We start from the raw sequence: 13,108 nt of genomic DNA, 5'->3' as shown, positions 1-13,108 counted from the left end.
GAGTCTGTTTCATCGTTCTTTATACAAAAGCACGTAACTACGTTTGTGCGTTGCCAAATTTCTTCTCAAAATTTGTTTTTTCCCTCGGGAATTACTCGACAACAGGTGCATTCAGCTGTGGAAAAATGATGAGCATCTTCGAGTAACCTGTAAGGCAGTTTTCAATGTGGAATGCCTTTTGCACTGAGGATATTTAATTCGCTTTTTTTAGAAAGATTGTTCGTGCTATTAGTTTTCCAATGAAGATAGGTGATTTTATGGATGAGTCACAAATAATGATTCCTTATCGCAAAATATATTCCAATAACTAAGCACTGCATAATTTGGTCCTGATCCATACTGTAGGGTAACGATGTTGGTGTTCGATCAGAAACCGCATACCTACAATTGGATTTCATTTTGCAATAAGGAACCCCCGTCTATAGCTCATCCACAAAAGCACCTTTCTGCATAGGAGAATCAATGGCATATATGTTGTTTCCAAAATGAGCCAAAAATAGTGGTTTCTTATTGCAAAACGTTGTCCAATCGGATTGCATTTTGCAAAAAGGAACCGAGAGCATTCCAATGTTGCTCGGATTATGCAACTTACGTTCTTTACAATAAATCACCGAAATCATGCCAAGAATTAATTCTACAAAGGTAATTTTTGTCATGAATTCATAGTTTATTGAGAGTAAAGATAAATTTGTTTGGATGATCAGTTTATATTTGCTAAGTAAACAAAGTTGCACAATCTTAGCGAGATTTGAATGCTCCTGGTTCTTTTTTGCAAAAATGCAATCCAATTTAAAGTCCCAGAAACCTCAAGAACTTTTATAAATAGAATCTCTAAAACCAAAGCCAGGAACTGTTTCCTAAGTAGACGTTCAGAAGTTATTTTTATGTAATTTAGACCACCGTGGAAAAATGTTCAACATTGGCGAATATGCAACTGTGCCGAATATTGGGACGGTTTTATTGCTGCGGGATATCACATTTCCTGTGCCAAAAATGTGTCAATTTCAGTGCGGATGGTGGCCAAAATGAGGCGTCTTTCCCGGAGCCGAGTCATTTCCCGGCGTGGCGGCTGTATTTTGCGTGGTCGTCCACGTCAAGCGCAGCCAGTCCGCGGGAGAGAAGTCGGCGCGGCGCGGCAGCGAAGCCGAGCTGAACTTGGAACTTGGGGTTGAATGTAAAAATGAAAGGGAAGGTTTCGTGTCCATGGCAACCGTTAGTTTGAATTTAGGGCTTTACTCTTGCTCCTTTGCGCCGCTACCCTCCGCGCGCCGCACCGTTGCCAAATACTCGGTCAACCCCGAAATCAGGGAGCTTTTTTTACTTAGGTCCGTAAGCCCATCTCGAGATTTCCTCCATTTTTTATAGGAAAATGTTCCATTAATACCCGAAAAGAAATGGAGAGGCGATGCGGAAAATGGACCGAGTTTATCAGAAAGGAACCTACCCACATTTTCGAAAAAATGGTGCCTTTCTGATGAACTCGGTCCAATTAAAGGGCAAGAATCAGGCTTTCTGAGGACTCGTCTCTTCAGAAAAATATCACGCAGAACACGAAAAGTTTCACTCAAAACCTCCACAACTAATTCTTACCATAAGTAGAAAATTACTTCAGTAGTTCACATCAGGAACTGTTAATTCAAATCTCCCGCCCACGAAAACACCCAAATCAACTCGGATCAAATCGGCCACAGAAAGAGAATTTTTACTTTAGGCCAATAACTTAAGATACGGTTCACACAAATTACGTGACTCTCTCTTCTGATACTGTCTTACCCAAACGTACTCAGCATACCAAAAAACTCTTCTACGTCATACCTTCAATGGTACTTTTAAAGAAGATTACAGACCTTGCAATTCGGGAAAGACGAGCTGATCGGGATGGGAGCCATTTAAAAGAAAGAAAGTTTAGTCCGGGCACTTCCAGAGGATGAATGGGAAAATATGCCTAAAAGGAACTAAGTGAATGGGGTCTTAAGCATTCAATATAGTTCCTTTTACTTAGTATCATTGCTTCGTCTTTTGTTTACATCGACACACCGAGGGTAATCTCCGCATGAAAATATGCAAGTTGCCGCATTCCTCCTGTTGAAGTATGAATTTTCTGGAAAATGTTTTAGGTTTCTCCATCGAATATCTCGGAGCAATTTATTCGCGTTGTAACCTTGTGTTAGTGAAAATATTAAAGAAAAATATTCAGCAATATCCTTAAAAATCCATTTTTTTAGGAGAAATCTAACAAGATCCAAATTTTCATGCGGCGCGGCGTTTTCCTGTAGTACGGCAGCTTATACTGCCACATGTAGGAAGCCATGAGCTTTCGGACGTCCCCAAATCCTCCGATAAAATTCAAATTTTCTGGAAACTTTCTACACTTTCCCATCAAATTTTCAACAGATTTCCTCCACAATTTTTTGAACATAATTTCCGGGGAAAATATCGTCAACTACCGTGGGAAACAGAGTAGGAAAATATAGTTTTATCAGGAGGTATCTGGCAGCATTTGAATGTAGATAGGACGTTTTATCATAGGACGGGAGCATAATAGCCCGGGGCTCCCTGCTCAATCCCTTTGTTTAAGTGCACGAGGCTCCTTTTTTGTTTGGACAGCAGTGTAGTCTGTTTTAGCCGTGGCGCCTCGTCGCCGGATCGAACTCTCTCCGATGGCAGCGCGGGCTCCACCGGGGAATCTCCCTTTTCAGCCCGCGCCGGCGTCCCTGCCTTAACTCTTCCGAGAGCGCGAGACAGCGTCGTCCATTATGCTAATCCGATGGCCGCCCGTCTTTTGTCCCGTGCAGCGTGCACCCTCTCCGGCATCCTTGTCAGATAGCGCCGAAAAATCGGTTTTCCTCCCATCTTATTTCATGCTCGAGTACCAAATCCCATCACTTGGCAACCATGCTCCCGGCTATAGCAACACACTTCCACCGGTTCCGCAACAGCATTTTGCGAAGGATCCGTCAAACACCTGACTTTCAACCCCTCTCGACAATTATGTCAAAACGCTTCACCCCGCATGCACCGCTGTGCTGGAAAAACACCTAATGAATATTCGCATGTTGCCCGATTTCCCGCCGATGAAATATGTATTTCTAAGGGTTGTTACGAATAGTTTTTCTCGACATGCTCAGATAGTTCCCGTTCAAGTGCGAGCAAGAAATACACTCTCAATATTTCCAGAAAACGCATATTGCATCGGAAGGCAACTTTCGGAAGCTCATATACGGGATTCTTCCTCAGCAAGGCAGCATAGTTGAAGCGCCTTTGAATACTGCAATCTGCAGTGCTCAGGGTAAACGCCGTTTGAATAGGCATTCGAGTATCGTGAAATTTTCTCGCTTGAAATAATTTTTTAAAAAAAACTACGGATATTTTTTCATTTCAAGGGGGAAATTTGACAACACTCAAAATATAAAATGACGTTTTTCTTTGCCGGTTTAAGTAGTTTGACTGTGAATAGATCGTATTCGATAACGGTTCGATGTATCGTTTGGTTCAAAACAATAGAACATAACCTCAAACCAAACTGTAAGGATTTTAATTGGAAAAGCTGAAAATGAGAAATTTCCTGACAATTTCACTTTGCATTGGCATTTGGTACTCAAAAGAATAAAAAATCTGTTTCAAAAGATCCGTTCTCTCAGATTTCTGAATTTACTTTTGAGGCTATGTTTATGTTTTGAACCAATCGATATCGATACAATCTCACCCGTTTGATGTATCGAATACGATCTATATACTGTCGCACGTTCTGAAAATATTTAGAGTTCTGTTTTCCCGACCCTCGCATTCCTTTGATGCGGAGCTTCGAAAATTATCTGCACCCCGAAGAAATGATTCCTTTCTTGTGAAGCATGCTGGGGTTAGTTTCAAGCCCGATCTGACTTAAATTGACTCATAATTTTTGTTGAAGAGAAGTTAGAACCAGCTTTGGTCGTTCATGCTCCTCCCTTTTTCAAATAGCTCCTATTGGCCAATCCCACGCTAACTAAACTAAATAACTAATTCTTTATATTTCTCTGTGTGTTCCAGGTTAAAAGCTAGCGGGGGTAGCAGTCGGTCTGTGCGAGAGCTAAGACGTCACAACTACAAGGCGTCTGTTCTGCCCAACAAGACCGGTTCGTACCTGCACCGCGCCCGTAGCGCCCGGGGAATGAACATGGGACAAAAAGTCTCAAGTAAGTATTTTTTCTCACCTCGAGCGCGGCGTTCGCGCCAAGTTTTGCTGTACCGTCGTTCCAAGGAAAAGCGTCTCGTGAACACTTAAAAGTCGCCAAATTTCTTTCTACAGACTTTGTAATTTTTTCGGAAGCTGTTGCTATCTTCTCTTGAAATTTTCGGGGAATTTACCCATGAAACTCAATCTGGTGTTTGCGAAAATTGCGAGGAGAAGGATTAATGAATCTACTCAAAAATAAATCTTTTATCGGACGAAATTGGCAATATTCGAACGTTTTTCTTCGGTGCGGCAGCATAGACAACTGACACCCATAATGATGCTGTAAAAATGGACTCGATCCAACTAGTCAACAGTTTTAAAGCTTAATTTGAGACAGGAGCAACGCCCTTTTAGCCGAAAGTCCTCTTTATGCCATTGCTTTTGATCAGAAACTATCAGTACGGGGAGAAAATGATAGATAGATGATATTTTTTTCGCCTTAGAAGTTTAATACGAACGATTGCGTCTGTAAAAATTGTGAGATTTTTGTTCTTTGCAGCATTTGACTCAAGTGTTTAATGTACTGCATATTGCATGTGGTTTATATTGGTCTTACACAGTGGTCGCCCTTATTCTTGTGCGTTATGCGTGACCACAATAATGATACAACTATATCAACTCTCAAGTAGCCCAAATTGCATAGTCACTGAGATGAAGGCGCTTTGGCTGAGGAATCCAATGCACTGATTTCGTGGGGGCGCTACAGGATCGCCGTTATTCTAATGTGTCCATCGTTTCATTCCAAAAGATCTGTGAATACATAAGCTTCAAATCTACATCATTAGCGTTTGCGGCAGATGAAATCCATGTACAGTCTACTTTCTTCCTTGCAATAGTGAAGGAATACTCGGAGCAGATTCAGGGAAAAATACATAGCAGAACTGCCGGATGAAATACTTACAACTGGAGAACTACGTTGCACAATTTTCGCAGCATTCAGGGTTGCCACAGTTAGGGAATACCGGGAATTGTCAGGGAATTTTCAAAAGTCAGGGAAAACCGGGAATTGTCAGGGAAAATGACGAAAGTATCTGGGAAGAATTGTTAAATCACCTCTATTTGCTTTCTAGAATGGGTTTGAGGTTTCGAACAACAGATTTTGCCTGGTAACTTATTCAATTATGTATTCTTAACCACCTGTCATATCTATAATTGTCAGGGACTTTCACCAAAATTTGTCAGGAAATTTCATTTTCTAAATTCCGTGGCAACCCTGCATTGGAAATCTCGCGCGCCCTTTTATCGAAAAATTTCTCAATTTATGGTGGCAAGCACTGCACCATATTTTGTGTTCTTCTCTAAGCGACTCATAACACGGCATAATTAACCAAGTTTCCGAGTCGATATTTGTTCCCGTTCCCTTCTCATTTGGATATCGAAGGGGCAATTTACACCCTCCCGAGCATAATGCACACTTTCTCTCGCGCGCGGAGACGGCGCTTTCTCCAATCCGTTTTGTTTGCCGGGCTCTCTTCCTCTTCTCACCGACTTTCCGATTTTCTCCTCTCTCTGATTTTCTCCCCGGGCAGCTCTGTTCAAGGGTCGGTCGACCTTTTCGCCCTACTCCCGAATCCCATCGCTTTTCGCACCGACGTTCGCTCTCTCTTAACCTTTAAACGCAGTTAAGAACACTCAACTAAATTGCAATTGAACCAGCACGATAGAACTCTGTGGAACATTTTGAGAGCACAGAGTCCTTGCAATCCTGCGGTGCGGAAAATTGATAGACGAAGCGATAGATAAGAGAACATAACGGAAATTGGTCGACGCTATTGGTTGAAATGGGTGGTTGTAAACGGGAAAACGATGGACTAACTGTAGAGCCTCTCGTGGGTTAAGTTAACGTCCATTGCAATCATCCGCTTCCACCAATAGGATCGCACCATTCTCCTTTTGTCTTCGTTATTCAACGCAGTTTCTATAATCAATCCGCCGATCCTTGAAACACACGTTTCCGTCAGATTCCATAGTAGATGTATTTTCTGAGGCCAAGTCCAACGTTTGTCAAAGTCCAACTGAGACAGAAATTGTAGTTCCTAATTGCAAAATGTAGTCCAGTTGCCTTATTTCTCTTCCAAAAATAAAATATGAGTAGGAATTTCGAAACACCGAAATTGAGGTACGTAGTCTCGCACCTTATCCATCCATATGTCTTAGTTGACCTGACCAACGATAAAAATTTTCGAAGAAAACAGGCGATTGGAAGTGCAGTTAGGCGGATTTTGGTCACATCCGTTCAATCCTTGATCGAAGCGCAGCATCTCCTGCCGTGCTAAGGTAAAACACCGTATGAACATTCGAGAGTTGCCAAATTTGCCTTGATAAAACATATTTTTTTGACGCAATTCATGCATACTTTTCCTTGAAATTTTTCAGATATTTTATATTAAATTGGGCAAGAAATTGTCTGAAAATTTTGGGGGGAAAATATCTACACTTTTCCCAGTAAATTCGGTTTTTCTCGAAAGAAATTCGGCAACATCTGAAGGCTCGTACGGCGTTCTTCCTTAGCACGGCAGTGCTGCCGTGGCGCTCCCTGTGCGGAAGCATACCGCTAAAGATGAACCTTAAGATGACCCCCTCTCTACCACCCCTCCTGATAGACAAGAGTGAGGGAAAAGGTCGCCAAAAGGCTAGGTGGAGATAAAGACAAGGCAAGGAGGTTGCCTTTGTTCTGTCCGACCCTGCCTGCCAGCCGAGTGCGGGTCATTCTGTCGTTTGGAAAGTGGATGCTAGGAGAGGCAGGTAGTTGGATGCCACCAGTTGGCACCTCAGCATTTTTCATTCAGTCCTCGTTCATCTACCCGCTAACTCTGTCGCGTCCGTTTAGAGCTAGTCGAAAATCAGTCAATTCGGTTTTCAAGTTTATTTTCTTTCAGTTAATTCATGTTGCATCAACATAAGTTGTCTTTCGTTCATGTGCTCTCCGGTTCCCCGTTCTCGTCTCGTCATTGCTGCGCAAACGTTATAGTGTTTTAGTGTTTACTTCGCTCTTAACCTAACTTTTCCGAAAGATTCGAAGTTCTGTGTTCTCTCCGCAAGTCTCCATTCAAAGCTTGAAATCGGAGTGCATTATTCCCTGTGTCCGTGTGTCTTTCGACCGAATCGGTTCTAGTCGTATCCCGCTGGTAGATAGTATTTTAATTTCGTCTCCGAAGTACTCAAGATTTTCGTGAAGTGTTATTATTCAAACGTAATGGCGAAACCGAAAAGAAAGAGATTCTCCAACCGCGTTCTGTATTCGACAGGAGCGCGATCCAGATCATCAGGTATTTTCTATTTTTTGGAATCTAAATGTCGATCTTCGTCGGGGTGTCTTCCAATTTTATACTTCTAAAATATGAGTGAGCAATTATAGACTTTGCTGCAGTGTTTTTTTCCTGATTGATGACGGTTGCGGAGGGGGGGGGGGGATACTGCAAACGAAGAGTTTTGTCGTAAGAGGGATTTGCAATGTATCACTTTTGATCGCATCTTTTCTTGCTTCTTGGTACGTTTTGCCAAAGCCCTTTGTGTGCTCAGAAAATTAGAATCTTAGGGCTTGTTTCTGGAAAGTATCGTGCAGAGAAACTACCTCGCGTTGTTGCCTTGGAGATCAGCTCCTTATTTCTCGATGAACATCCCTAAATAATCTCACAACCTTTCTGTATTTCTGATTAATTTTCTAATAAGCGCTGAATCCTTAGCATGTGATGTATTTAGTTTATACCTATGAAGTGGTCTTGGTCCTCTTCAAAATGAAAGAATCATCAGGGGTATTATTAAGGCAAAATGCACTGGCATAGGCGTTGTTTGGTAAATCGTAGTTCTGTGGAGTGAAGAAGAACTCACCAGTTAATTGAAGACGTGTCAATCAGTTAATTGATCCTGATTGTATAACATTTACTTAATTAAGATAGTAGAATCCTGTTCATTTGAATTCTTAATTCTACATCTTATTCTAGAACCCTCACATCATCAAGGTTGCAAGAGTCAGGAAAAATTGGAAAAGTCAGGGAATTTGCAAACAACCTGAAAAGTCAGGGAATTTGTAAACAACCCGAAAAGTCAAGGAATTTTTTTCTCCGAGCCGGGAAAATTCTAAGAACTGCGCGTCAGTGTTGCCAAGTTTTCGCGAATTTTTGCCGAAAAGGGAGTGCCGTGAGAACTGAATCCGCAATTTTTGTGGAATTTCAACTTGAAGGGGTCTGATTATTGACACTTATCTGCTCTTGATTAGTTTATTTCTGCCTCCTCTAATTTTTTTCGTTAATGCGCGGAATAATTTACAGTGTTTCCAGGCAGCATCTAAATCGTTGTATTCGGGTTATTTGCAAGTTTCGACTTTAAATACAATAATTGCTGTGCTTCCCACTTTGCATCGCTGTCTTTGAATTGCCCTTTTTCTTTTTTCCTGTATAAGAAGTCAAGGAAATGTCAGGGAAATTCAGCGTTAGGTTATTCCAAAAAGTCAGGGAAGAGTGAAGGAATTTTGAAATTTGATTTCACTTTCAACCCTTTTAATGCAATTTGAGCGGCCCACGTGTTGAAATACATGCGTGATGGCATCATCACGCACTTTAGTTTAGGACGAGTGATTTACGTCGTCATCTGCGTGTTTTTAATGGTCTTCTGAGCGAAATGTCCGGTAATTTTTACTCGATTCTCCCTACAGAAAAATATTTTTACATAAAAATGAAATGAAAAATATCTTTACATTGAGATAAGTTGCAAAAGCTGAAATGTTGCCCCGCCCTCCCGCTCATATCTGAATTATTAAAACTGGATTGACAAATCAAGGGCGCCTTCAAATGGATGGACGCAATTCGCGCGGCTCAGGAGTTGAACTAGTTGTATCACTCATTTAAGTTTAGCGTGACATCCTAAGGACTAGGCTTTCCTTTCGCTTCAAATTCCAGTGCTTTTTTAGAATGTTCAGCTCTGGTCCGGATCCACTTATTGCCACCAAAAACATTTTACTAAACATTCTGCCTCAAAATGTTACTGAACTTATTGTTGCTGCATTGATTTTTTTTGCTCTCCGATTATTGTATCCTCAAGCCAATCTCAAGATTTTGTTCTACAAGGCTACACACCTGCTTTTTGATGAATTTAACCTCGGAAGTATTCAAGATTAATTAAATTATAGTTAATTGTTTTATAGATGGAGTCAAGACAGTAAACCGAGAAAACCCACAGCCATACAAGCCCGTAATACCAAGGGAATTGGCCCAAGACATTGCCCGGCCAGCTAGGTTGGATATTCTACTGGACATGCCCCCTGCATCACGGGATGTACAACTCAAACATGCCTGGAACTCAGAGGATAGGTCTTTAAATATATTTGTTAAGGTGAGTCTCACTGACTTTTCAATCATCAGAACTTGATTACATGCCTTTTAGTTTACGTTCTGGAGTTAGAAGATTCTGTAATCCTCATTATCATTGATTACTGGCACCTAATATCAGCTTTACTTAATTTTGCATTCAATAAAAGGAGGTATATATAAAATTTGTGGGATGCCCTGCAGCCTTTGATCATAAACAATTTAAACAGCGAGTAATAAGGCTTTTTTTTAACACAAATGACACCCAAAGGTCTTGGTGGAAAACTCAGCCCCCCTCGGTTGGATAAAAGATAACAAATCATGTTAAAAAACCTGAAATCGGAGTAACCAGCTGTACTTTTCAAAACGGGAGGAATGTTGTCAGCAAAAGAATTTTGGACATTCTTCTCGTTTTGAAAGATACAGCTGAGTACTAAGATTTAAGATTTGTAAATTTTTTATCATTTAGTATCCAACTGAGGATGGCTGAATTTTCAGCGGAAAGGTTCAAGTGTCATCTGCGTAAAAAAGCCTTTTCACCCGCTTTTTAAATTGGAAGTATATATGATCTACAGAAACTCCAACTAGGGAAGTTGGCAGTTGTTTACTTTCCATTTGTAAGCGGCTGTGCTGCTGTCGCACGCAGATACTTTTCCCTAAGGAGATATCGATGAAACTGCTTGTGAAGGTCAGAAGTAAGCAACTGTCAACTCATTGACGCAAGTTCTATTTACCATGAGCAACCATGAGCTTATAAATTTCTCTTGCATCCTTGATTTTTTCCTTCTAATGTTAAAATCAGTATCGTATTGTTCTATAAGTTAGGACTTAAAATAGATAAAGAACATACATACCTTGATACCAGTGTTTAAATATTTCTACTCATACTGTATTTTTAAAAATCTAACTGGGTAACATGTCTGCGCTCTCGCCTGGAGAATATTTTCAACCTGTCTAGAGAATATGGTAGAATCTATTATGACTCTAAGAATTTTAGCCTCCTGTAGTCTACTAGTCTACTGTCTAGCCAACTAAGTTTATGCACTTGCAGATTGCAACAGACAATCCGCCATCTTTATTCTTGCATTTACTTTTCCTGCAAGAATGACTTTGGAATATCTTCTGTTGCAGTCTAAAAGTGTGCAAACATATTTGGCATGGACTCCAGTATTTAATTAAAATTTGATGGGAAGCAGGTATTTACTATCTGGGAGTAGCATCACATCACAAGATAATTGATCGATAGTCTCACCAATGATGTTATATTTATGATAGATCATTCGTTTTTTTATGTTTATTTTCCTAATGGTTTTTTCTTCTTCTTATTTGTACAGGATGAAGATAAATTAACATTCCATAGGCATCCTGTAGCACAAAGCACCGATTGTATCAGAGGGAAAGTAGGCTTCACGAAAGGTCTCCACGTATGGGAAGTTTACTGGTCTTCGAGACAGCGGGGAACTCATGCTGTTGTAGGAGTTGCAACGCAAGATGCCCCTCTTCATTCTGTAGGATATCAGGTATGGTCCGCAAACATTTTCTCTTTTTTTCTTTTGGAAGGAGCTACTTGTGAGAAAACTTGAGGCATTATCAAATATCAGCCATCATGACTGTCTTTGCTCACCGTACTACATAATCGAAAAAGTAGTGAAGGATGTCTCCCATCGCGGGAGTGCATATCATGGTCTCATCATTTAATGATTTGCACTACATGCTCGGCATAAAACACTGATGAAACCATGGTGTCTGCTTCCATGGGAGATATCTCAACCAAATTTTTCAATGTGTAATATTTCTGTCCACATTGGAAGGTACATTTTACGTTTGAATAGATCTTATTAATTTTTGCTTATCTATATTCAATAAACCATCAAAGCACGAATCTGCAACTAGCCGATTTTCCACGGTAAAATTCATTTTGCTGGGCTATTTTTTGCGTTAAATCCTGAGGAAATTAAAGAAGCCACTTTAATCTTTTTAAACACTGCACCAAAAAATACATTTAAAGTAGCAAAGAAAACTCGCTGTACTTTCAAAGTGAAATTTTAACAGATTTTTATAGAGCCAAGTGATTAATTTTTTGTCTTGTTTTTTGTTTCTTTAGAGCCTTGTTGGCAGTAATGACATGTCATGGGGTTGGGATTTAACGAGGAATAAATTATACCACGATTCAAAGAATGAGTCTGAAGTGACGTATCCTGCCCTTCTCAAACCAGATGAAACATTCATCGTACCCGATAAATTTCTAGGTATGTATTTTTTCCCACAGTTAAGTTGTAAGAAATTTTTTTTAAAAACTTCAAATAAAAGCGTTCTAATCCATGCTTCCCAAATGAAAAGGCTTATAGTTCAAATGTCTGCCCGCAGAACCTAACTGGAAGTTACCAGTGGATTTAGGTCCCCTTGAAGACCTGTAAGATCCTTTAAAATTTGAAACCTAAATTCCATTCTACAATCTTTTTCAAAATAAAAATCTCAGCATGCTACCCTGAATTAGTAGAAAATTGCCTTTGCACCAAATGCAACGCCAATAAGAAATGGCGGCAGTGAAGTTTATCTATTATCTACTGCCTGGATCTGTTTCCTGGACTGGATGGATTCTGTTTGGATCATTATCAACATCTCACTTGAAATTAGGTTACTTCTGTGAATATGCGATAATGTGTGTTCAAATTGTACTGTGCACTCATAATACTTTAAATAATTAAGAAAGAAATCACATAACAAAATCGCCAACCTATCCTATACCTTCCTGCTAATCAGCAACATTCAGTGTCGCCACTGCGCGCTTTTCATCACAGATTCTGCCACCACATAGATCATGACTGGTTAATTTAATAGTGGTGAGCATGCAATACTAACCTTGTTTTCAGCCATCCTAATTTTTTGCTCTTTCAAGTTTATCTTTTCTCTGTTGTCATCATCAAATAAAGTTTGGAATTAAAAGTACCCATGCTTAGTTCTTCTAATACTTTCGAATAATACACTTTAAAGAAATGACCAAACTGACCCATCACTGAGATTTCATCTGGTGTGCATTTCTTTTCTTTTTTTCCAGCCCTCTCAGTGTAGAATCTTAATGATTCTGGTTTTGTTTAAGAATCATCTCAAGAATCAAGCCAGAATAATTAATGATGCAAAAATTAATTTTTTCGTCTTCTGTTTTCAGTTGTCTTGGATATGGACGAAGGAACTTTGTCTTTTGTTGTTGATGGGCAATATTTAGGAGTGGCATTTAGAGGTTTAAAAGGCCGTAAATTACATCCAATTGTCAGTGCAGTTTGGGGCCATTGTGAAATAACTATGAAATATATTGGCGGTCTAGATCGTAAGTATTCATATTTGTTCATTTTTTTGTTGTTTGATTTAACAAAGCTTTCACTTAGCAATCCCATTCCCCAAACAATGAGTTGATGAATCGACAGTGAATAGTGCCTTAAACCATGTTTGCTCACCAAATTTTCTTACAGCATACGCATTTTTAAAAAGTTCTAAATTAATTTTAATGCAAAATATCGAGGCATACCTTCCATTGAAATAAATCAATTTTAACCATTTGCCCACGAAGAACCTTAATCAACCAAGG

At 39.9% G+C, this 13,108-nt stretch overlaps 1 protein-coding gene across 6 annotated transcripts in view; it reads left to right on the top strand.

The window, feature by feature from the left end:
- The window catches only part of gus (splA/ryanodine receptor domain and SOCS box containing gustavus), a 161,819-nt gene that overhangs the window by 143,571 nt on the left and 5,140 nt on the right, over positions 1–13,108 (top strand). For 4 of the 6 annotated variants that reach the window (XM_072298839.1, XM_019057403.2, XM_019057399.2 and 1 more), the window contains exons 2-6: positions 4,030–4,175; positions 9,360–9,547; positions 10,857–11,042; positions 11,627–11,771; positions 12,692–12,850. In XM_072298839.1, coding sequence (XP_072154940.1) covers positions 4,151–4,175; positions 9,360–9,547; positions 10,857–11,042; positions 11,627–11,771; positions 12,692–12,850 — 703 coding nt within the window. In that variant the 5' untranslated portion in view covers positions 4,030–4,150. Of the gene's footprint in view, positions 1–4,029; positions 4,176–9,344; positions 9,548–10,856; positions 11,043–11,626; positions 11,772–12,691; positions 12,851–13,108 lie in introns of all 6 variants that reach the window. The other 2 variants (XM_019057398.2, XM_019057400.2) reach the window with 1 other exon arrangement.

Source organism: Bemisia tabaci, chromosome 1 (assembly GCF_918797505.1).
Source record: "Bemisia tabaci chromosome 1, PGI_BMITA_v3".
In the NCBI taxonomy this organism is placed as follows: domain Eukaryota; kingdom Metazoa; phylum Arthropoda; class Insecta; order Hemiptera; family Aleyrodidae; genus Bemisia; species Bemisia tabaci.
Note: the sequence above shows the minus strand (reverse complement) of the source record. Positions and strands in the feature narration are given on the sequence as shown.